General features: G+C 37.3%; 2 protein-coding genes across 3 annotated transcripts; one reads left to right on the forward strand and one right to left on the reverse strand.

Moving 5' to 3' along the window:
- The first annotated feature begins 78 nt into the window (after window positions 1-78).
- LOC148845604 (putative serine/threonine-protein kinase PBL18) lies at window positions 79-6385 on the forward strand. The gene is made up of 6 exons (XM_088954287.1): window positions 79-274; window positions 1402-1730; window positions 1828-1963; window positions 3175-3311; window positions 3424-3547; window positions 5715-6385. Exons 1-6 carry the CDS (start codon window positions 145-147, stop codon window positions 6155-6157), a joined length of 1299 nt encoding a protein of 432 aa, XP_088810413.1. The 5' UTR covers window positions 79-144; the 3' UTR covers window positions 6158-6385.
- Window positions 2123-23821, reverse strand: LOC148845605 (mitochondrial import inner membrane translocase subunit TIM8-like). 2 transcript variants are annotated; one of them, XM_088954289.1, is made up of 4 exons: window positions 23683-23821; window positions 21959-22065; window positions 17466-17616; window positions 2123-2372 (listed from the first exon to the last, which is right to left on the reverse strand). In XM_088954289.1, exons 2-4 carry the CDS (start codon window positions 22055-22057, stop codon window positions 2290-2292), a joined length of 333 nt encoding a protein of 110 aa, XP_088810415.1. In that variant the 5' UTR covers window positions 22058-22065; window positions 23683-23821; the 3' UTR covers window positions 2123-2289. The 2 variants fall into 2 exon arrangements, with proteins under 2 accessions (XP_088810415.1, XP_088810416.1); XM_088954290.1 differs by having other exon boundaries at window positions 22169-23709.
- Window positions 23822-24580: the final 759 nt, after the last annotated feature.

A 24580-nucleotide genomic window follows, 5' to 3' on the forward strand; every position in this document is an offset into this window, starting at 1 on the left:
CTTTGAATTCCTGACAGGACCTGCAAGAGTCAAACATCCATATAAGTGGGACCTGGTTTTGATTTTTTTCCCCATCCTCCACGGAAATTTAGATCTTGACTGGCTCTTTTGAGCCCCGGAGATGTTTCCTCTCTTGTTCCTTAAATGGGTTTCAGGCATCATTCTTTCTACCATTCATCTACTTGGCAGTGGGTGAGAGTCTACGAGTGCCGAATGGGGAATTGCTGGAGGCGGCCTGCAAGATGTGCTCATGCTTCTTCAACACTTTCTTCAGGCATGTCTGCTTTATTCCTTTTTTTTTTTTTGGTGGAATTGAATCTATTAAGTTGGGTTAGTTGTAAGCACGTCACCATACTTCACCTTCAGTACACACTTAATTGTACTGATTGTACTAAGAGTTTCTTCATTTTCCAGATGAAAAAAAGTATAAAATAAGGGTTTTAGAAATCATGTAGGAGCTTCTTTGATTTCTCTTTCTCAACTGGTGTCTTTCTGCTTGGCTGTTTATGGTACGGATAAACAGGTAATAGAAGAGTTCGAAATTTTCCAGCCAAGCCCTGTCTGTCTCTGTAATAGTCAAAATTTATATCTCTGATCAGAACTTTACCGTCTATGGATCATGGATTTTCTAGGTCAATTGCAATAAATGATCATAAAGCTTGAAGCTCAACTCTTAACTCTTATTGGTCTCAAATTAAGTAAATTCCCCCACCCCAAGCAAAAGACATGGGGAAAATACAGGTTTTGGAAACAGAAAGATAAACAATTAAAAAAGACAGATAATTGGGTGCAAGCTCTTGAGTTAATACGAAAAGATATTACAAAATGGTTACAGTAAATTTTTCAAATTTATCCTCCGTTTTCAACTAATAATATGGAATCATGAGTTTTGTTAATTCTTTTTCCTATTATCCGCAACGCTGTCGAGGGAAAGCTTTCCTTCTGGTCTTTATGAACATGAATCCCTGCCAAACTGTCAAAGCTCTAAGCTGAAAAACTAGGTTAGGTTGAATCAACCAACATCCACCTCATGCAAACTAACGAGTCAACTGAACCTAGCTGAAACCAGCAAGATCCAAATGCAAAATCAGCAAAGCTCCAATTTCATCAACTTTCGGGATTGAGCAAATTCTTCAACTAATTTCAGATCTGCATGATCAGCTAGAAGCAACTGGGAACGATTTTGAAACTCAGCATAGTTCAAAGCAATTGCCTTGACATGGATAAAATTTAAATCTTTGTTTTGCATTCTACAAATTGCAAGTTTTGCTAGCTGTTTACTACATAATTTAAAAAATCAAATTTCGAGGTACCGTAGAACTGTTTACAATCTACTCATGTTGTCTACTTTCTTTTTTCTTCTGTGTTCTTTTGTTTTTTTTTTTTATTTTTTCCATTCAGAAACTTCAAAAGCTCCTAGCAAGGAAACCCTATACTCAATTTCTCCGCTCAAGGAAACACCATCTGCCAGTTTGAACAGAAAATATCCAGTGGCATCCCAAAATGATACGTCAGCCTCTGTCACTCTCAAGTCATTCACCTTCAATGACCTTAAGACTGCCACCAAGAACTTCCGCATAGACAGTCTTCTTGGTGAAGGAGGATTTGGGTGTGTCTTCAAAGGATGGATCGATGAAAACACTCTGGCTCCCACAAAACCAGGAACTGGAATTGTCGTTGCCATCAAGAAACTCAAAATGGAAAGCTTCCAAGGCCACAAAGAATGGCTTGTATGAATTCTGGAAACCTATTTCTAGCTTTGCTTTTCTGTATAGTCGAAATCAAGGGTGCAAAATTAATGCCAACTTGATCTTTATGGCTTGACAGGCAGAAGTTAACTACCTGGGCCAACTTCGCCATGAGAATATGGTGAAACTCGTTGGTTACTGCACAGAGTCAGAAAACAGACTTCTAGTTTATGAGTACATGCAAAGAGGCAGCTTGGAAAATCATTTATTTAAAAGTAAGTAAACTGACACTGTTCTAACTTATTCTAGCTTTGATAAATTGTTTTGCTTGGATTTTTGTTGTCGTTGTTGTTATTTATTTATTTATTTATTACCATCAAGATAACTATTCTATAATGTAGGTACTCTTATGAAGCATAATGCGATGTCTCAAATTAACAAACTAACAAAAAACTAGCAATTAGGGAAAGCATAAATGATTTGTAACATTATTCCAAGCAGGTATGCTTCCATGCCTTGACAGGAAAATCTGGATCCAGCCAAGATCCATTAGATTGAGACAATCGTGAATTCATGATTATATTGACCAAGAATCCTTGACTTATGATACCTCATATGCTGACCCTTTCTGTACGGTCCAGAGGTCAGTGGACTTAAGGGTGCAACCATCCACAATTAGCATACCTGTCAATTTAATAAGAAAACATTAAAGCCCTACCACAATTAGCAGAACTTGCTGTCAGCACTCAACAAGAAGCTGTTTGAGATACTCCCTTTGGAACAGTATAATACTGTCTTGTTTCCCATGTATACTATAGATGACCAATCATCCACAACTATGCCATCAATTCTTCTAGGAGATCTATTCAAACCTGTCAGTCTTGTTTAATAACCATGTAAAACACATTTAGCTTGGAGCCACCAATGGGTCACTGCACAAGACTGAGCTGTTCAATTCTCAACTGCATAGAGCAAGAAATCACTAATTACCAATTTTCCTTTAAAAGAAAGGATTCTTGAATCCTCTGGGAAATTCTGATAATACCTTACCAGGCAAGGTATAATACAGAAGTCAACTAATCCCATCCCCTCATCTCAAACCTACCACTGACTACTTCCGTCATGATTCCACCAATCCCTTCAACAAAATATTCATATCACTCTCTTAATTTTTCATGTGACAAATGACAATGAAATTTCATACAACAATAATTTTAAATCTTCAAATAGAACATATTTGGAATTCCTTGCACTATTTTTCATAACAGGATTCCAGGCACCCTGGTTTACTGGATTTTTAGCACCTTGATCCATGCTCTCTAGAAGTTCCTCCCCTGCTTTTGTCTGAAACTGAGTTGATAAATCCACCACATACTTTTCTCACATATTACCACTGATGCTTGAAGTTTTTATATTTCATGTTAGAAGGCTACACAGATCATGGGGATATTTTTCTTATGGGTAACACCATGTCTTCTGTCTGCAGGAGGAGTTCAACCTATATCATGGTCCACACGTATGAATATTGCAGTTGGTGTTGCTCGGGGACTTTGCTTCTTGCATAATTTAGATAACCATGTTATCTACCGTGACCTTAAGGCTTCTAACGTTCTCCTTGATGCGGTACACTTAAAAGCTTAAGGCCCTATTCATAGACCAATGTTAGCCTTTAGTTCTAAATGCATTCAATCATTTCAAAATTCAAACAACTAAAGCTTATGTATCAAATTTGCAGGATTTCAATGCAAAGCTTTCAGATTTTGGCCTAGCAAGAGATGGTCCTACTGGAGATAACACTCATGTTTCTACCAGAGTGATGGGAACTCCTGGCTATGCTGCCCCAGAATATGTTGCAACAGGTCACTTCTAATCTACTTTCATTTTCACTTGGAAACAATAAATAATATATAAATTAAGTAATATATGGTAAATAAGAAAGGATGAGCATGAAAGAGAAGCCAGAGGTTGCATTTAACAAGCACAATGTACAGACAGCTAATAGAACAAAAAAAGTTCGAAAATATAAATAAGAAAATAATAATCTCCTTGGCATTCCATTTCCTTTCTGAAACGGCTCATATATGCTTCTGTTTCTTCTCCAAATTTGTATTAATGTTGGAGGTCTAAAATGCTGCTTAAAGAAGCAGAACAATATAAGAACTGTTCTTCAGATGTCCTGCCCTTCTGCATTATTGCATAACTAAATTATGTCCTTCCTAAATTCCACCAACCACTGAGAAAAAGTCAATTGTGTGGATAAATTCAAACAAAGCAATGCAATGTACGTTGCCCCTCATTGGCTATGTCAGCCCATGCACAAATTAAAATCAGGTGAAACATAGGGATTCATTAGGGTTGTCCTGATTCCAGGTGGAGCTTTAAGACACACCAATTCCTAAGAGGGAATAATCTCCTCGGCATTTCACAATTATTGTATCATTATTTCCTTATAGACCCATAGAAGTATCAATCCAATAACCCACCAGTGACTTCAAATTGATACTTCTACCTGTATTCAGAACAAGGATTAAAGTATCGGTATCGGGTATCGTATTGGACAACTTGGATACGAATACAAATTCAGATATGGATACGCTTTGGAAACATATAGATATGGACGAAAAATATGAAAATGCATGGATATGCTAGGCAAATACATTCAAAATCCATAAATACAATAATATCATTAAATTTAAGATCAAAATCATCACAAATAGTTATATATATATATATATATATAAAGAAATATATTATAATTAATATATCAAGATGCATAGATATCATATAATTTTATTTATAATGCATCAATCAAGAGTCCGCAGCACTAAGCATATGCGCCTATTATATTTTAATTATTATATCAATTAATTTTATTTTACTTTTTTATTTTTTTAACATTAATAAAAAGTTAACTAAATATTAAATTCTCAAATACAAATTAATATATTAATTAATAATTTATAAAAATCTAATCTTAACTAAAGTATATCAAGTTTGTTAAAATTTATAATATACATATCATATAAAAATTCATAATTTTTAATTACTAAAATAGTTATTCCTTTATTAATATTTTACTTATATAAATTTTCTAATATGAAAAATAATTTTTTGAAATAAATATAGACTAATGGATTTGATAAATTCAATTTAATGTTATATTCTTAAATATTTTATAAACAATATTTTTCTTTTTTATAAATAATAAATATGTTGTTATTACTTATTAACATAAATTAAAATATTAATTAATAATTTGTAACAATATATACAAATTTTAATATGCATATCATTTTGCAAATTGATATGTTTTAAGTATTAAAATAATTATTGTATTCTTAATATTTTATTTGTATATTTTTCTTGATATTAAAAATCATCTACTTATATAAACATGGATTTGATAGATTATTTATTGTATTAGCTTATAAAATACTATTTTTGAATATTATTCTTCTGAAATTTTAGTTAGAGTTGTTAAATATAAACATGTGCTCTTTGTTTAAATCGCATGTATAGACAAAAGTTAATAAACTTTATTTTATTTTATTTTGTTTATTATCACAAGAATAAACGTGGTTTAGTGGCTAAGGATCGCATTTAAGGTGCAAGGCTGTGGACACGCTTTGGTGATCCGAGTCCGAATCATCATGCCTGCAGTTTTTTATAGAGAAACACTGTGTATCGATGCGTAGCGGCTGGTATCAGTGTGTATTATCAACCAATAGATACAGGCCGATACGCATCCGTATCGCTATGACACATACAATTCAAGGGATACGCTTCTGTTTGTAGCATATCCCATACTACCATAGGCTGATACCGATATGACATGCCCCTTATTGGGCGTATCATGTCGATATTTAAATCCTTGATTCAAAACACTAAATTTAAGACTAATAATTTTTCTTGTATATCCACCTTCCTTGAGATGGAAAAATATACTTTTTTTTTTACTTATAAAAAAATCTTTTATTTACTTTTTTTAACATCATTCATTCTTTTTCCTCTTGACATATGAAGCAGGACACTTGACCATAAAGAGTGATGTATACAGCTTTGGAGTTGTTTTATTAGAGCTACTATCAGGAAAAAGGGCGCTGGATGAAGAGCGAGCTGGAGTTGAAAATGACCTGGTTGATTGGGCAAAGCCATTCCTAATCAATAACAGAAGAGTATTGAGAATTATGGACACAAGGTTGGGGGGTCAGTATTCAAAAAAAGGAGCCCAGGCAGTTGCTGCACTAGCCCTTCAATGCCTCCACACAGACCCAAAGTACAGGCCCCACATGCGAGAGGCTCTTGCCACATTAGAAGAACTACAATCAACAAAGGACATCCCTAAGATGCCACCGGCCAAACTAGATCACCGAGGAATCAAACATTCAAGTAACAACCACAAGGCAATAAGAACCACAACCTTTGGTGGTCCAACTCTCTCCCTTCTTGGTACCCTGAATCAAGCATAGAGTCAAAATCGATACTAAAAACGTAACATTGCAATTGTTACAGCCCACAGCTAGTACTAGAATGCACACCAAGGTTGAAAGAACATGATAAACCTATCAATCCTATCAAAGCGGTAGACAATGTAATTTTTGTAACATGCATGTTTAAAATTTGTTGTGGACTGAAACTTGTTACCAATTCTTTTTCTTCGATAAGTATAATTCCATATTGATATAACCATAAGAAAAGAGAGAATTTCCCAAACAGAAGTATCTAAACTGGTCATTGTCTAAGCATGATACAGCCATAACATTATTGATACTCTGTTGAGTTCTTTCACTAGTGATACTCTGTTGCCAGAACATTATTGAATTTCTCTTTGTAATTGAACCAACTTACAGCACCAAGAAGGATGTCACAATTAGTCTACCGTCATTGAAAAGTATTTAAAATGCCAAGGAACCATTCAGGCATACCATGGGATTCAACCTAGTACATGCCCTAGGAGTAAAGGGGCAATGGATCAAAAGGTGGCTAATTAAGTCCTCATTTCTAGACAAGAGCATACATGTCAGAAAATTACTAACACTAAGGGATATTGGGGTTGATTTTCAATTTTTTTTTCCTAATTCCGTTGATATCTCAAAGTTGTCCTACTCTTCCATCCATACAGGGCTGGAGCTATACTGTTTTACATAACATACTATTAAGAAACTTCTATGGCCAACCGATTTCTTTGCTACTAGTGCCAAACTAAAATTCAACTGACAACTAACTTGTGCAGAAGTAACAAGAAGTCAAGCAAAATAATTAGTAACCAAAAGGGCTATAAATCAATTTATTGTCAACAATCTGAGTTCCTTGTTTACAGGCAAAAGCATGGCTGGTGGCCTGGTGCATAATTAACGGGAGAAGGAAAAAATATTACTGTTGAGTACTTATCTCTGTATATGCTGCAGGACATCAGTATCATTTTACCCTCTATTTTGATATTACTGTTGAGTACTTATCTCTGTATATGCTGCAGGACATCAGTATCATTTTACCCTCTATTTTGATATTGTTATGTCGCCCTATTGTAAATGATAACAGAGGCGTTGCTAGCCTAAGTTTTTTAGTCCTCATTCTCTTCTCTTCTTCTCCGTCTTTTCTTTCTTTTATTGCAGTTAATAAGGTATCAGAGCAGGCTATGAGCTTCTGAGAACAGATTGAGATCTTTTTTTTCTTCTCCTCCCTCTTAGACCGAAACACAACCACAGATTATAGACTTGGTCTGAGACAACCTTAGGGCTTTCCATTCTGTTTTTTCTCTTGGTTGTGTGCCAAGAAAACCCAGAAACTTAATTGTTGGATGCTGTGAAGGAGTTTAGGAGCTTCTTGTGGATCATATGATCCTAATGAGACGAGGAAGGTGTCCTCAGTAGGTCTGGTATGACCTTGGGGTGCAGTAACAGCTGTGAACTGGTGTTGTGAAGCAATCGTGGGGTTGAGTTGGTGCAGTACTGTCTGCATCCAGACCTGGAAGTGTCCAGATCAGTGTTTGGAAGGTGTGTGATTATCCCCTTGAGAACCTACTACTTCAATCTCCTGTAAAGGTGATGTTTAGAGGAACAGCAGTATTTTTTGTGAGAAATCTAGTGCAGTGATTTAAAAGGCATGCCTAGGGCCTAGGCGCACAGGCGAGGCGCATTTTGTGATAGGTGCCTCGCCCAAGTCTTAGGCGCAGCACTTTTTTTATTCGAGGGGCGTGGCACAAAGGCAGCTCATAGAATCAGGAACGTAATACGTTTTACATCACGTTAGCTACTTGTAGTAATGCAATTGCAGAAAAAAAAGAGATTGTGGGTTTTACATGCTTGAAAAATGTTTTATATGTTTGATTTTATTTTTAAATTTTCATTTGAATATGCTTTACATGTTATGTTTGTGTATTTTAATTTTAGATAATAGGTTTTAAAACATTAATTTTAAAATTTAACTTTATATATTTTACTAGTATTATGTTTAATATTTTTTCTGAATTTTTTGACATTTTTCATTTTTTAGCATTTTTTCGTATTTTTGCGCCTTGCTTCAAAAAAGGGGTGTGCCTCACCTTGCACTTTTTAAACACTGATCTAGTGTGAACTGAAGCAGTTAGGGTGTTTAGGGTGCCATTATAATGGTTTCTGATGATGGTGCTACCTCCGATGTTACATCTAGAGAGGGAGGACTGAATAATAGCATAGACCATATAAATTTCCCAATAACAATTACTCCCGTTGATGGCAGAAGTTATTTAGCATAGTACATCACAGCTAGAGGAAAGATTGGTTACATCAATGGAACAGTAAAAGAACCATGGCACTACTAAACATGATAGGTGGAATAAAGAGAATTGCTTAATCATGTCTTGGCTTCTCACCACCATGTTGGCATTGATTCAGCAGAATTTTATGTCGGCAGATACAGCCTATGATATTTGGAAGCAGGCAAAATTCACATACTTCGAACAGAGGCACTATTCTAGGATCTATCAATTGCAAGCAAAGTCCTCCAAGCAGGGAGAGAATGTAGCCTATCAGATTACTATTCTGCCCTCTCTTCCATTTGGAAGAAACTTGATCACTATCAGATTATTGAATAAGAGAGTGGCAAGGATGCTAAAGCCTACAAGGCCCTAGGCCCTCAGTAGTGTGTGTTTGCATTTTTACTTGGGCTAAATTCAATGTATGAGCCTATGGCTTCTTAGGAGCAAGCAATTGGTTCTTCCATGAACACATCTCAAGAGTGTCCTGGTTCGTACCCCAAGGAGAACCAGTGATTTAAAAGGCGCACCTAAGCACACAGGCAAGGCGCATTTCAGGGTATGCACCTCGCCTAGGTTCTAGGCGCAGCCCTTTCAAAAGGCACATGCCTCGTGCACCTAAGCGTGCACCTGATGCACCTCAGCCCAGGCATGCGCCTTTTGAAAATTCGGTGTTTTTTTTGCTTTTTTTTGAACATAACGGCTGGCCCGGGGTGTGGCACAAAGGCGGTTCATAGAATCAGGAATGTAATATGTTTTACATTACTTTTTTTTTTTTGATCAATAACAGATTCATTATATTCATTGAAACATCATATATGTTTTACATTACATTAGCTATGTGAAGTACTGCAATTGAGTGAAAAAAGAGATTAGAGGTTTTGCATGCTTGAAAATGTTTTATATGTTTGATTTTATTTTTAATTTCTCATTTGAATATGCTTTACATCTTATGTTTATGTATTTTAATTTTAGATAATAGGTTTTTTAAAACATTATTTTAAATTTTAAGTTTATATTTTTTAGTAATATTATGTTTAATTTTTTTTTTGAATTTTTGGCATTTTTTGAAAATTTTGACATTTTTTTAGCTTTTTTTTTTGTATTTTTGCGTCTTGCTTCAAAAAGGCATGCGCCTCACCTTGCGCCTCAGGCACAAATTGACCCTTGCGCCTTGCGCTTTTAAAACACCGAGGAGAACTTCAAAAATGCCTTCTATGACCATTTGGAGCTATATGGTAGGGATCTTCAACAAATGGATTCTACCTCTACCCCCTCCACTTTGTGTCTACATTAGGTAACACCGCCTCTACTTTTCATGTTTCCTCTCAGTCTTTGAAATCCCGTAAATTATTGATTTCGGAGTCCTCCAACCATATGACTTGTAAGCCCTCTTTGTTTCAGTTCTATACTCCTCTCTAGCAAAGAAAAGGCTAGGCCAGAAAATGGCTCTTTCTCTTCCATAGCTGGTTGATGAGCTATCTCTTTGCCTTTTGGCTTTGCTCTCTCAGTATCAGATGTACTTCATATTCCTAATTCACCTACTAACTTGTTGTCCATTAGCAGCATTACTTGTTCTTTAAACTGTTCAGTGGCCTTTCTTCCTCATTCTTGTGTGTTTCAAGATCTGACCTTCTAGAGGAAAATTGGTAGAGAAAACTTGGTAGATGGTCTCTATGTGATGGAGAATAAAGCTAGTCTTGAGGCTACAAAGTCTTTGAATCAATCCCTTGAGAGTCGTGTATATTTATGGCACAATTGTCTTGGTTCACATGTCATTTGAGTCTTTGAAAATTTTACTTCTAGAATTATTTATGTCTATGTCAATAACTGAATTATAGTGTCAAACATGTCAGTTGAGTAAGCATTGTAGAAGCTCTTTTTCATTAAGAAATAAAATATCAGATTTCCCTTTCCATATCATGTATTCTAATGTGTGGCGCCTTGTTACTATACCCTCCACGACTGGTTACAAATATTTTATCACATTTATTGATGACTACTCCTGCTACACATGGGTTTATCCGATGCTTTCACAAGAAGAAAGACAAAAAATTGTGCAAGACTTCCAACGTATGATTTTCACCCAATTTCAGACCGTAATAAAAATACTTCAGTCTGATAATGCAAGAGTATTTTTATGGTGATTTGACAAATTTCCTTGCTTCTTGTGGCTCTCTCCATCAAAGTTCATGTGCAAAAACACCCCAACAAGATGGTGTTGTTGAAAGGAAGAATTGTCATCTTCATGAAGTTGCTCGGGGCATGTTACACATGCATGTTCTCAAGCATTTTTGGATGGATGTTGTTTTATCTAGTGCATATGTTATCAATCGCATGCCTTCCATGGTATTAGAGTACAAGACCCCATACCAACTCTTGTTTCTTAAGGCTTCGTTGTTTTCCATTTCTATGTGTGTCTTTAGTTGTCAATGTTTTGTTCATGATTTGTCTTCCACTCATGGTAAGCTTGACCTCAAAGCCATTCTTTGTGTCTTATTTGGTTATCCTTCTCCACAAAAGGGCTTCAAATGCTTTCATTTTTTTTCCACAAGTGTTATATCTTTATGGATGTGTCCCTCTTTGAATTGGAACCCTTCTTTCTTGTTTCTCCTCAATACGAAAGTAGGGTTGAGGAGAAACCAATTAAGGTTTTGCTTTATCCTCTTCCTGATCCTCCTCCCTTCTATGTTTTTCTTTGTTGTTGCAAGGGTTAGTAGAGTTCAAAAGCCATGGAACAATCTAGAGCCGTGCAACCGATATCATCAAACTCTTGGGGGTAGATCCTCCTCAACCAAGTATTCTTATCCCCATTGATACCTCTAACCCCATTAATATTGACATTTCTACTACTAGTGATCTGGATATTCCTATTGCCAAAAGGGTGTGAGGTTGTGTACCACTAGTCATCCTATATCATATTATATTTCCTATCACAATATCTCACCTGCTTTCCGTGCCTTCCTTTCTTCTATTGACAGTATGTCCATTCCTAAAAGTGTCACATAGGCTCTATATGTTCATCAATGGACAGATGCAATGAAGAGACCGATGCATTACATAAGACTGGTACGTGGGAATTGGTGGATCTTCCAGAAGGAAAGAACTAATAGGATGTAAATGATTGTTCATGATGAAACATAGGGCAGATGGTACAATGGAGAGACACAAGGCTCGATTAGTAGCAAAAGGGTTTACAGAGGTATATGGAGTAGAACTATGCAAAGAGCTTTGCACCCATGGCCAAAATGAATTCTATTAGAGTTCTGCTTTCTTTGGAAACTAACCTGGGCTAGGAACTTCATTAGTTGGACATTAAGAATGCCTTTGTGAATGGTGACTATGGTGACTTAGAGGAAGAAGTATATATGGTTCACCCCCTTGGCTTTTGTGCATGAGGGAGTGAAGGGAAAATGTGTAAGTTAAGGAAATCTCCATATGGTTTGAAGCAGTCACCAAGGGCTTGGTTTAGCAGGTTTCATTTGGCTATTCACCAAATAGGATTTAAGTAGCGCTAGTCAGACCACACACTTGTTGTGAAGAGAGTGCAAGGAAAGATTGCAGTGTTGATAATATATGTTGATGACATAGTAATAATAGGTGACTAGACTTCAAAAATTTAGAAACTAAAGGAGTTCTTGGCTACTAAGTTTGAAGTAAAGGATCTGGACCCCTTAGACAATTTTCCTTGGAATTGAAGTTGCTACCAGAAGAGTTTTTGGGCATTTATAACTAGGCCAGCTGGGCATTTATAGAGGGAGTCAGTTATGCTATCAGAAGAGTATAAGAAGGGGCTTTGGGGGATAGGGGGTGGTATGTTTTTCTTTGAGTAAAGAATATTGTGAGTGTTGGGAGAGTCGGCGGTCTCTCTAAGAACCGACCATATGTTAATGTTTTGTTTTCTGCTGAATGAATGCTAGTCTTTTTTGTTGATGTTCGAGTGTGTGAACGCTGCTATAAGTATGTGAACTGCGTGTCAAATTTCTAGGTCACAACAGTGGTATCAGAGCACGTATTTCCTCGGCCATGGTGATAGCTAAGGAAGTGGCATCGCAGGTGGAGGGTTTCGAAGAACGCCTGTCTTCTCTGCATTCTGGATTTCATTTGGAGATGGATGGCTTACAAAATGAGTTTCAGCGACTCGATCCAAATAAGGTAGCAGTTGGACTTTCGAAGATCTCATCTCTAGAAAGCTTGGTACAATCTCTGGAAGGAAGTGTTCAAGATTTGGTGAGATGTTTTGATCTGTTGCTTCAGCAACAGGCCTATTCAACTCCTTTGTCTACAACTGACATTGCTCCTCCTTTAGTCGCATCGAGTCGTGCAACTGACAAAGGGAAGAGTGCAGCTTTCCTGATGTCTTCTTCAATATCAGTCCCGGAACATACTTCTAATTCACTTCCTCGGAAGTTGGAGTTACCTATCTTTGATGGGGAAATCCAGACGGCTGGCTTTTTCACGCGGAGCGCTATTTTGAGATTAATGGCTTGTTTCCGGCAAAGCGTCTGCGATCTACAGTTGTCTGTTTATAGAGGGCGATGCATTGGCGTGGTATTACTGGGAAGATGGTTGGCGACCTTTTCGTGGTTGGACAGAATTCAAAGAGCTCCTCCTTGAACGTTTTCGATCGACTCAGGAGGGTAATTTACAGGAGCAGCTCTTCTCGTTACATCAGTCTTCTACTATTAAGGAATATTGTCGCCAATTCGAGGTGCTCTCTGCTCCCCTACGAGACATGCCGGTAATCAGTCTGAATAAGAGCAAGTGTTTTGGGCTGATAGAAAACTCTAGTTATTGGGATGAATCAGAGTCTCGATGTAGGGATCATAATGGGCACTTGACAGCACTGACATCAGCCAAGGAACTAAGTTTTGTTGGAAAACTCTGCACTAATACAGCAAGAGGTTGCTGGGTTGGAGGAAGAGGCTTCAATTCTACAAGTGGTTTTAGTTGGAAGTGGTCTGACAATGCAACACATAGGAATGAGTCCATCTCCCCTGGGGCACCATTTCACTCCAATCAATACCTATACATCGGTGACTAATGGCCAGCCAACCCTTGTGGGTGAGAGATGCAACAACTCTCATGAGTTCATCTGTATGCTTGATATAGAGAACAAATGCTACCACCTGCGCCGCCACAAGGAGTATATTATCATCCTTGCAATTGTTAGTGGGATGATCCTTTGCACAACTTTGGCTGTTGTAATTTGGTTGCTTGCATACAGGAGGAGCAAGAGGCGCAGAAGGTCTCGCAGAGCATCTAATCCATCAACATCTGCATCAATTACCCCATCATGGAAAGTTTTCAGCAATGAGGAACTGAGGCCAATTACAAGGAATTTCAGTGAAGGTAACCATCTTGTTGGAAATGCCAAGACTGGTGGCACATATAGTGGGCTTTTATCTGATGGAACAAGGGTAGCAGTCAAGAGATTGAAGAGGTCTAGCTTTCAAAGAAAGAAGGAATTTTATTCAGAGACTGGAAGAGTTGCAAAGCTCCATTATCCTGCTGCCGTGCGCAGTGTGCGTCCATCCACTATGCCTGGAGTTACTGGTTGGAAGTGCTTATTCATTGGCAAGACCTACCTGATTTTGAAGATTCTTGGGAGCCTTTTGACTTACTTCGAGACCAGTTTCCTCATTTTAACCTTGAGGACAAGGTTAAACTTTGGGCAGCGGGTAATGATAGGCCCCTTACGTATGCCACGAAGAGGAAAGGTCAACAATCAGCTAAGGGGGGGAAATAATTGAACAATTAATCACATGAGGGCAATTATAGCTGGAGGGAATAAGGAGAGTCTTGGGGCATTTATAGCTATGTCATTATGAAAAAAAAAAAAGAGTTTTGGGGCATTTATAACTAGGCCAGCTGGGCATTTATAGAGGGAGTCAGTTATGCTATCAGAAGAGTATAAGAAGGGGCTTTGGGGGATAGGGGGTGGTATGTTTTTCTTTGAGTAAAGAATATTGTGAGTGTTGGGAGAGCCAGCGGTCTCTCGAAGAACCAACCAACTGTTAATGTTTTGTTTTCTGCTGAATGAATACTAGTCTCTTTTGTTGATGTTCGAGTGTGTGAACACTGTTGTAAGTCTGTGAACTGCATGTCAAATTTCTGGGTCATGTCAGTTTCATGGTGTTGCAAAGTTACTGTGGTTAAAGAATATGTTGGAAGAACTGGGCTTTGGTGTTAGTGGTCTTATGTCACTCTATTGTGATAACAAAGCCGACATTAGCATTGCATCTAATCTAGTGCTACACGATAGAACCAAACAAATAGAAGTGGATAAACATTTTATTAAAGAGAATCTTGAAAGTGGGGAGATGTGTACACTGTATGTTAGTTCCAAAAAACAGTTAGCAAACGTATTTACGAAGGGGCTTCATCACTTGTGGCATAATGACCTTTATGACAAATTGGACATGATAGATATCTACGTCCCAACTTGAGGGGGAGTTTGAGTATTCATCTCTATATATGCCACAGGGGCATTATAGTCATTTTATCCTCTTTTTATATTGTTATGTTGCCCTACTCTAAATAATAACAGAGGTACTGCTAACATAAGTTTTTTGGTCCTCATTCTCTTCTCTTCTCTCTTCTCTTCTCTTCTCCTCTTCTCCTCTTCTATGTTTATTCTTTCTTTTATTGCAGTTAATAATTGCCAAATGTTGGTCCTAACTATTTGGGGTCTTGGGAGGGGTAGACTGGATACAGTACTAACATTTGGCATTTTTTACACAAAGTGATAACGGCTCAAATCCATGTTCTTATACTTTCCAGCCCAAGGTTTTACCATTACACAAAGCAATGGTTATAAAATAAAGATAGAATATGCATGCTAATAAAAATCAAAAACCAAAACATGGTTCCCCATCCTTTTTTTTTTTTTACAATTAATAGAAAGAATATCATTCATACACAAAGAACCCATGCTGATCAAGTGAAGACCAGAAAGGAACAATACAACCAACTAAAAGATAACCTAACAACCCATCAAATTTATGACACTTCCTTTTCAAAAAAAAAATGATGAAACTTTTTTAAACCCCAGACCAAACCATCTCTTAACACCCCTGATTGCTAGGCCATCAGCAAGCTCATTAGCACTTTGTAGTATCCATCTCAATGAGCAGTTCAGACTTCTCCCCAAATGCTGAGCCTTCCTTATTGTAAACCTAAATCTCCATGTCACAGTATTTCTGTACATAACCAGGAAATAACAACTTGAAAATCACCCTCAACAACTATTCTCCTGTTGTTAACATCTAATAGCTTTAAACCTTGAACAGCTACCATTAGTTTGGCTCTAAAAGGAATTTCTAGTCCCCATGGGCCCTGAAAAGCTCAGCTTTAAATTGACCTCCTCATCCTTATCTCTAGACCTGTTCATGGACCAGATAGCCTGACGGGCTGAACTGGCCAAGCCCATTCTAAATTGGCCTTGGACAAAGTTTTATGCCTGCGGGCTCGGGCCAACATTGGGCCCAACTATTTTTTAGGCCAGGCTCAGGCTTTCCCAAAATAAGCCCGACTCAAGCCTGAGCCTGTCCAAATAATATTATATGTATAATAAAAATATAATATAAATTAATAATATATAATATATATTATATAATAATAAATTTAGAAGTGGAAAGTATTATATAATATAATATATAGAATATTACATAATGTATAATATATTATTACTAATATATAATTAATATACTACAAAATATCTGTTCGCATTGGGCTTTGGGCTCAGGCTTGGTCAGTTTATGTTTATAAAGAGGCAAAGCTCGGCCCGTGAACAGGTCTACTTATCACCCCCGCCCTCCCCAAATACCTGAAGAACCTAGGTCTCCAAGACTGCAATCATCAAAATTTAGCTTTAAGGTACCAACATCCAATGGAGCCAGTTCTTGTTGCCCCTTTTTTTGACACAGCAGCCACAGTGACCAACCTCTCATTAGATCATTCATTGTAACCCCTTTTGACTCATCACTTTGGTCAGGGCCAACCCAATGTACAAATTTAACCTTTATTTGTTCAATCAGTAGGCATTGTTCTTTGTTCAACAGCCTTGCATTTCTTTCACCCCAAATACTCCAAATAATAGCATTTATAATGCAGTGACGTAACTTGAATTCCAACCAAGTATATCTTGTTAACATGAATTCTGCCCAGATGAGAATCCATGTCCCAAGAAAGGAGGATTGCACCTCCTTACTTATCTCACTCCCTCGATCCACCCATATTCAATACCCTCCTATGCCTAACATCTAATGCTCTTCTTCCTCCTAAATGTCTCTTCAGAAAACTTCTTGCCACAGAAAAATAACAATCCCAATGACTTAGCAACCTAAGCATCTTTACAAACCACCTGATTAGACAGCATTAGCTTACTTAAGATCAAATATCATCCAACCCCACCGTCTTGAGAAATTCATACTTCTAAAGTACACTTTCCTCATAAAGTAATATTTCTTTAAAGAGAATGGGAATGGAAAAGAAAACTAAGATCTTCCTAAAGTTTCAACCAAAATAAAGCCTTTTTAATCGGTACAACCAAAACAATGCTTGGTTATGGCATGCTTCGATAACATTTAACATTTAAAACCATAGCCTAAGTTAACATTCAGTTAAGTTGTGGGATACAAGAGTCACTTCAAAAGATTGGGAGAGGGGGGGGGGGAATCATTATCAAAACTCATATCTTGATGACAAACAGTTCATTCATTATGTCATCCCAATTACCAATCTGTATACATGGAAAGAGAAAAATAAAATTAATAAAAATACAAAAGACCATAAAGACCAAATATGAAGGACCAAAATAAGGTTTTCACATGGAAAAGATTCATATCCTAAATGGTGTTTCCAACAAAGGACCTGAACTGATAATGAATGAAATGTACTTCAAAAAAATAAAAGCAATACCCTTCAAGCAATCTAAGATGCCTACAAGTTATCAATATTCAATAATGCTTGGCAATGCCATCACTTCAATCTTTCACTGGATCAATGCATATTTTTGAAGCGCTGGATTGTTAACATACTGATGTCCACAAAACGCTGAGCACAGTTGGTGAGGCATGTACTCTCACTGCTACTCATGGTACTTCCTATGCTTCCAGTGACACATTTATCCCAGCAAAGATCAGTGAGTTTAGCCACCATCTGGTTCACCATAGCCCTCTGCTTCTCTTCCTACAAACATTAATAAATTTGATTTGCATTAGTTGAGATCAAAACCCCACAAACAAATGAAAGTTGGTAGAACTGTCAAATAGGTTGTCAGAAAAAACAAAGAAATTAGGAAATAAAATTAATATTAGTATATACATCACAAGCAGATGACACAAATTTCCCTTGACAACATATCAGACTAAATTACACATCAAAATAATACCAAGAGCAACGGATGAAGAGAAAATCTCATCATGTGTTTTGAAAGGCAGGGTATTGATTTGTACTAGAGCTTCTGACCAGATGGATGTGGATTTTCTTTTGGTTGTTTATTTGAAAAAAAAAGGGGGGTTTGGAGTTGATTAGAGGAAATGAATTCAGGTTTGCATCTAAATGGTCTCTTTTTCTCTTCTTCTAAACAGTGCCTCCAATGATTTTTTAGGAGCTATAGAGGCCTTCAGAAGGGAGCTTCACTTTCTTCTTTCTTTTCTTCTTGTGGTTGATGGGCTATAAAGAATGATCATTCAAGCTGAAGAACTTGGACTGAGATGTGATTCATTCCAATAAAATTCTGTAAAATAGTTTCAGATTATAGCAAAGAAAGAAAAGGAAGAGAAAAACAGCAGGAAAGAAGAAGAAGAAGAAGAAGAAGAAGATGGAGAAGGGAGAAAAGAAGAAGAGTTTGATGGTCTCCTCTTCTACCTCTCTTCTCTTTTATTAATCTTACTAAGACTGAACAAATTACAAGTTCGCCCTTAAGTGGGCAGCCAGCTCATCAACATACTTAAAGAACACAAAAAAAGGATTAATAGGCCTATAAAGGAAAGGCCCATTAACAAATAAAGCAACTAGGAAGAACTAATATTAAAACAATGGCTAGGTTCCATTCGGCCCAGTCTCTCTACAGACTGATATCTGGATTCAAAGTTAAAGATGAAGTCAATGATTACCCACCTTCAGTATACAGATAGCACTCTCATTTTCTTGGACCTGTCAATTGATCAGATCAAAAATTTTTACGACTATTTTACAATGATTTGAAGCAGTCTCTAGGCTGCAGATTGGTCTTAATAGAAGTGGTATCTATGGCATTAGTGACTGTGATCCTCTTTTGCTGGCATTGTCAAAATGGTTCTTTCCCTTGTTTGGTTTTTCTTTTGGCATTAAACAATTGTCTTCAGCTTTGGATCAAGTGAAAGGATGAAAGATGATTGGGGTGTCTGGTATTACTCATGATCTGATTCAACATTACTGGACAAAACACATGGAAGTAGACAGATTCTAATCCTATGTCCCCTCTATCCTCTGTTTCTTTATCTCCCTCTCTTTCACTCGCCTCTTACACATAACATGGTACATATTAAGGATTACAATTGCATCATTATCTTTAAGCCACCATATGGAAATTTTAACCTCCTTGCTCTAAAGAATGAGGAGTTCAACTCCAACTCTATCCCACCAATTTACTTCTTCTTGGAGATTGCCAATAGTTTTCAGATTGGAGAATGGTGTTATACACAAGGTCTAGTTCTTGTGTAGGTGGGCAGAGAGGCCCTCAGTGTCTCTCCAAGACAATTTGGCATCTCTTTCTCACACAACAGAGAAGCACCAGGTATTAAAAGGTCTAGAATCCAAGTTCCTAATGCATATATGTTCTTGCCTCCCATGTTCTGGCTTTAAAAGGAAAAGCAGATCTAAAGCCCAGAAGGTCTTCTGGCAGCAGCGACTAGATCCAATGGGGATGTACATGCATTTTTTATTGCTCATCATCATCTACCCAGTTACACAATTTAACAACCACCTCCTGGCATTAAATCTGGTTAAGATCAGGAAGTGCAGATCCTTTGCTGAGGTCTAATCCATTCAAGGTGGTATGTCTTTGGAGTTGACTGCCCATGTTAGGTAGGAAGCAAGCCACTGCACCTTCAAACCAGGAAGAGAGAATCTTCAATGATGAGAGTTCATTAAATCACTATAGCAAAGTTACATACTCCATTCCATCCTTTCTCATTGACAGTGACCATGTTAGGTGCGTTCAATAAAAACTTCATGAGATTCCTAACTGTTGCTTAGAAGTGTCACCTGATGCAGGCATCTGAAATTCCTAATTAATTGAGCCAGAAAAACAACATTAAATTATTGATCAACAATAATAATACTAATTTTGATATGCTAGCAAGGAAACAAATACATTTTCATTGCTCAAGTCCAAAGCTCCATGCTATGACCCATGAGGTATCAACATAAACTACTTACAGAAAACTTGATACTCAATACCTTTATTGGAACCCAGAACACATAAGTCCTATTCAAGTCTCAAAACCTATGCATGTAGGAAAGCCTCCCAATTCAATGGCATCTCTGCCTCCATGCAGGTCTTATGTTTTTATTCACCTGTCACTACAGCTCTGAATGAAAAGGCACTTTTAATGACTCTCTATTAGTTTTAACTAGCTGTAGTTTCCATAAATAAAAATTCGGCTTCGCCTAGGCATGCTAAATAGATTGTGATGCTGCAATCATAAATATTCATCTGACCTAAGATTTGAGAGAAACGATAAGCTGAGCCTATGCTTTGATATTAAGGTGCAATTCCACTTTAAATCCATAAGTATTCTATATTTTGCTTCTAAAATTGCTTTACAGATTCCAGGAGAAACATGACAAACCACAAACCCCAGGAATAAAGACATAAACAGAGACCAACCTGACAGATGGCACAATCATTTAAAATTTAACACATCTGAGCCATTCTTGACTGAGGCAATAACAAAATTTAAAGTTCTAAAGAAACAAATATGAAGAAAAGAAAGATGGCAACATCTTATCCCTGATGGTAGTAGTCAAGGCAACCCAGGTCCTTTGGGTATAGGAGGAGTGCTGAGAGATAAGAACAGCATCATCTTAGCCTTGTTCTCAGGCCCTGTGGGAATAGGAGACTCTAACAGAGCTGAATTGTTAGCAGCTGTACAAGGTATTCAGATAGTAGACCAACTAGGAGTGCAGAATCTGGTAATTGAAGGAGACTCCAAAGTTGTTGTGGACTGGTTGACAAATCCAGGTTCGGTTATATGGTGCTACAGGGACCACTTGAGGAAAGTTAACTGGTATTCAAGGAACATGAATGTGACCTCACATTGGGTGGGCAGAACAGCAAATGCCTTAGCTGATTGTTTAGCTAAGCAAGGGGCCTCAAGGGAACAATTATATTGGGCAGTTCTGTTATCTTTTGCTTTTGTTTAATGTAATTCTCAATTTCCAGGATAGGTAACATCTCATGCCTCTCCAAGGGTAGCCTATAATGCTTTCGCCACTTGATCTTTTTAATAATAAATTTCTCATCTATCAAAAGAAAAGATGAGGAAAAGAAAGAAGAATAATATGAGAGATGGAATAATAAGATGAGGAAGGGGTGTTTGACCTGGCACCCATCCCTAAGAAGAAATCTAGATGATTGGGAAATCAAAAACTTGGCAGCACTCAGCCTACTAACAGAACAACTCCAAATTCAAGTCAGAAAGATGTAAGACAGTGAGTGTGAGAAAAATCAGGGGTATTCTCTGTGAAACTGTGCTACAACAAGCTGCTCAGTCACCAGATTTCAAATTTCCCTCATAAAGTGGTCCGGATACCTCAGGTTCCTTCCAAGGCAGCTTTCTTACTGTGGTCTCAATAAATGCCTAACTAGAGAAAAATCTAACCAGAAGGGGCATTAACCTACAACCTTAGTCGTGTGTCATTACAACTCTGTTAGAGAAACTTCAAGTCACCTATTCATGCACCACCCAGTGGTGAGAGAGATTTATGCTCATTTATGTAGACTGATCAATTTGAGTTGGTGACTTGGTGTATGCCAGAGAAGGTGACAAATCTTTTGTGGACTGGAAGGTAGCAAGGTTAAGCAAAAAAAGGAAGAACCTTCGGAGTATGATCCCAGCCACAGCCTCTTGGTGTATTAGGAAGAGAGAAATCAAAGCACATTTGAGGATAAATTCGGCTCGATGGATGAGTTTCTTAAAAAGATCTTTGGTGTATTAATGATTAAAAAAAAAAAGTCCTTGGTGTATTTCACTCCTGGATGGCTGCAACAGATCTTTTTAGAGATGTTCCTCATCAATCCTATTTTGATCCCGCTGTTTTGTTTTGCAATAGATAGCAGAAGAGTTACAAGTTGCTTACATTGACATATAGTGGCTCACTGTACATGTCTATACTTGTACATCCATATAGTTTTTTGGAGAAATCAAAACAATATCTTACCTTTTGCTCAAAAAAATGCAATATAAAATAAAATAGCTAATCACAATAAATAGCATGCGGCATCTTTTTAATTGCTAATACTTTTTTGAACTCGAAAATTTACCCTAAATATCGTTTCATGCCTCCACCAAGGGGAAGAGAAGTTATAGAGGGATTGGGAAGGATTCGTGGATGCCTTCCTGGTCGTGCAATTAGGATCCATTACCTAAGCTGCAAGATCATATAAGAGCCACCAGATGGGAGGTCAAACAGCAGTGGTAATTTGTAATTCCAATGGTGATTGATGGTTAATTTAGTGTTTTAAAAAGTAGACCTCAGGTACACTTATGCTCACAAGTGTGGCTCATTTTGTGGGCTGCACCTTGCAAAGAAAAAGATAAACACTAGTGGAACCTCCAAGTAATCTACATTATCTCAGGCCTTTTCCACCTTGCAATAGGTCAGATATGGGGACCAGTTATTGGAGAAATCAATACATTGAGACTTAAAATCCCTTTGGTTTCTTGTTTGTTTTAGTGTTGGTGGCAGAATGAGGTTGGTTCGTGATGTTATCCCCTAAGAATCACACAGGTACAGTTTGATCTTGTTTGGAAATTGGAAAGCCTTGCCTTTGTTTTGTTGTTGAAACAACATTGACTTCAAAATCTCATTAAAGATCGAGAAAAAATAAAAAGAAAATGCAGAAGATACAAAAAGAGAGGAAAGAAAAAACAAGAAAGGGGGGAACACAGACCACCTATACATACAAATGAGAAATTCCAATCATAAACCCATTAAGAAATGCACATAACAGAGACAGGAACTACTGCACCCAAAAAAAAGTAACATTTCCAAGTTCCAACCTCAACAACCGGAAGGGTACATGATCATTAATCACAAAACATAAAAAGGACCAAGATTAAGAAACTAAAACTCCTATCAACCTCAATAGGGTTCTCCACTTGTTAATCCCCCATTATCTTCTACCTCAACCACTCCCTGCTTTGCATCCTCTTCCATTTCTCACTTGAAATGTGTATATAACACTTATGAATAGTATAAAAGATAAGGCAAGCTTTGTTTCATCCTAAATAAAACATTCTATCTAGCCTTCCCCTATTACACTATGCAGAAATTGAGTCTAAACCAGTGAATAACAGAACAATAGATACAATTCAGTAAGGCAGATAGAAAGAAAGGCAAACAAAGAGGGAAAGAGGGGGCAGTGAAACAACCGCACAGTAACTTATGTATAATGTGCAAGCATTACAAATAAAAATACAAAACCCGATGGCCTTCAACACCTAAATACAAGAATGAATAGGGAAAGGAAAAAAAGAACGCTTCAGAGAAAACCAGAAAATTATGTATAAACAATTCAAACGCAACCAACACCCAAATTTATATAACCTCATCATATACAGAACAGAAACACTCAATGTGTAGACTAGAGAAGAACAAGTTTAAAACATAAAATCATAGTGGTCCTTTTAGGAACTGGTGCCAAAATCTGATACCAAAATTACATTTTTCTTCTCTTTTCCTGCTCTGGAGAATTTGAAAAATATATTTATTAAGTATTAGAGGATTGAAATCCAACAGCAGCAAAGTCTCATACGACAAACAAAACCAACAGACCAAAAACTGCTTCTAAGAATCAAAATCTTGAACCATTATGGTTTTCTCCAACAAATGTTTATCAAACCAAGCAGCAGAAATGAATTCGAGCACGGAAAATCCAAGGACTACAAACCAAGCTTAGGATCAAAATCAAGAAATTAAAACTAAAAACTGATAGCAATAAAAACAATGACTGAACTGAGAGGTCCGCAGAGAATAGGAGGTTACTTCTACAAGCCTTTGCAAGTTAGCAGTATCAATGGACGAAGAATCCATGGGCCCCTTTACCCTTTGCACGAGAAGAGCACAGTGAGAAGACGGAGACGTGAGGACCAGCAGAGAAAGAGAGACTCCAAATTCCAAACCGAAGTCGCTAAACCCTGGCGAAGCATTTGGGAATAGAGATGTAAACGGATCGGATCGGATTCAAAACAGGATATTTCCGATTCCGTATTCGATCCGATATCATATATCCGAGATTCAATCCATCGGATCTCAAAAATGGTGAATCTGAATCTGTAAAAGAAAAGGGCAAATTTCTACTGGCAAATTGACTAACCGGTGCTAATGGAACAAAATAAAATGTCTAAATTGCCTTCTACTATTTTTCAAAAGGAGACGGGAAGTCTACGTCCTTGTCAAGGAGTTCCTCGATAACACCAGAGCGGGAAGTCCGTCCAACCACTCTTTTATACTTGCTTTATGATCAGATTACACACTACTTTTACCTCCTTCATCTTCTCTTTATAATCGTCCTTCTCCTTGTAGAGTGCAAATATAGTTGTATATTTTCTATTATTTTATATGTATTTGCACTCTACATATTTGTATTTATATTCCTTCCAAACTAAGCCCAATGTTGCATAGTTTCCAGTTTGTTATGGTAATTGATTTTGATTTCTTGGCACCTTGTCCTCCGCCCTCATATGAAGAATACCATTCTTGTCCACCTCAATCAACCTTGTAATTCAAATTTAATCACAAGCCACTTATAATTAGTGTCTAGTTTCTATATTCTCATTCATATATTATTCCGAGCAACGCTTTTTACTCACCTTGGAGCAGGTGGAATGCCCGAGAGATCAAATCTTCCAACCTCATGACAATCCTTGGTTAAGCTCCTCTC

Source organism: Nelumbo lutea, chromosome 7 (genome assembly GCF_056320005.1).
Source record: "Nelumbo lutea isolate HS-2025 chromosome 7, American lotus-T2T, whole genome shotgun sequence".
NCBI classification, from domain to species: domain Eukaryota; kingdom Viridiplantae; phylum Streptophyta; class Magnoliopsida; order Proteales; family Nelumbonaceae; genus Nelumbo; species Nelumbo lutea.

Excerpts from the sequence above, each read along its gene's own strand:
- LOC148845604 (XM_088954287.1), top strand. The coding sequence starts at position 145 with ATGGGTTTCAGGCATCATTCTTTCTACCATTCATCTACTTGGCAGTGG. Across the intron at positions 275-1,401 it reads TTCTTCAACACTTTCTTCAG|AAACTTCAAAAGCTCCTAGC; the intron begins GCATGTCTGCTT and ends TTTTCCATTCAG. Across the intron at positions 1,731-1,827 it reads AAGGCCACAAAGAATGGCTT|GCAGAAGTTAACTACCTGGG; the intron begins GTATGAATTCTG and ends ATGGCTTGACAG.
- LOC148845605 (XM_088954289.1), bottom strand. The coding sequence starts at position 22,057 with ATGGATCCTAATTGCACGACCAGGAAGGCATCCACGAATCCTTCCCAA. Across the intron at positions 17,617-21,958 it reads GGCATGAAACGATATTTAGG|GAAGAGAAGCAGAGGGCTAT; the intron begins GTAAATTTTCGA and ends TAATGTTTGTAG. Across the intron at positions 2,373-17,465 it reads TCAGCGTTTTGTGGACATCA|GTATGCTAATTGTGGATGGT; the intron begins GTATGTTAACAA and ends TTAAATTGACAG.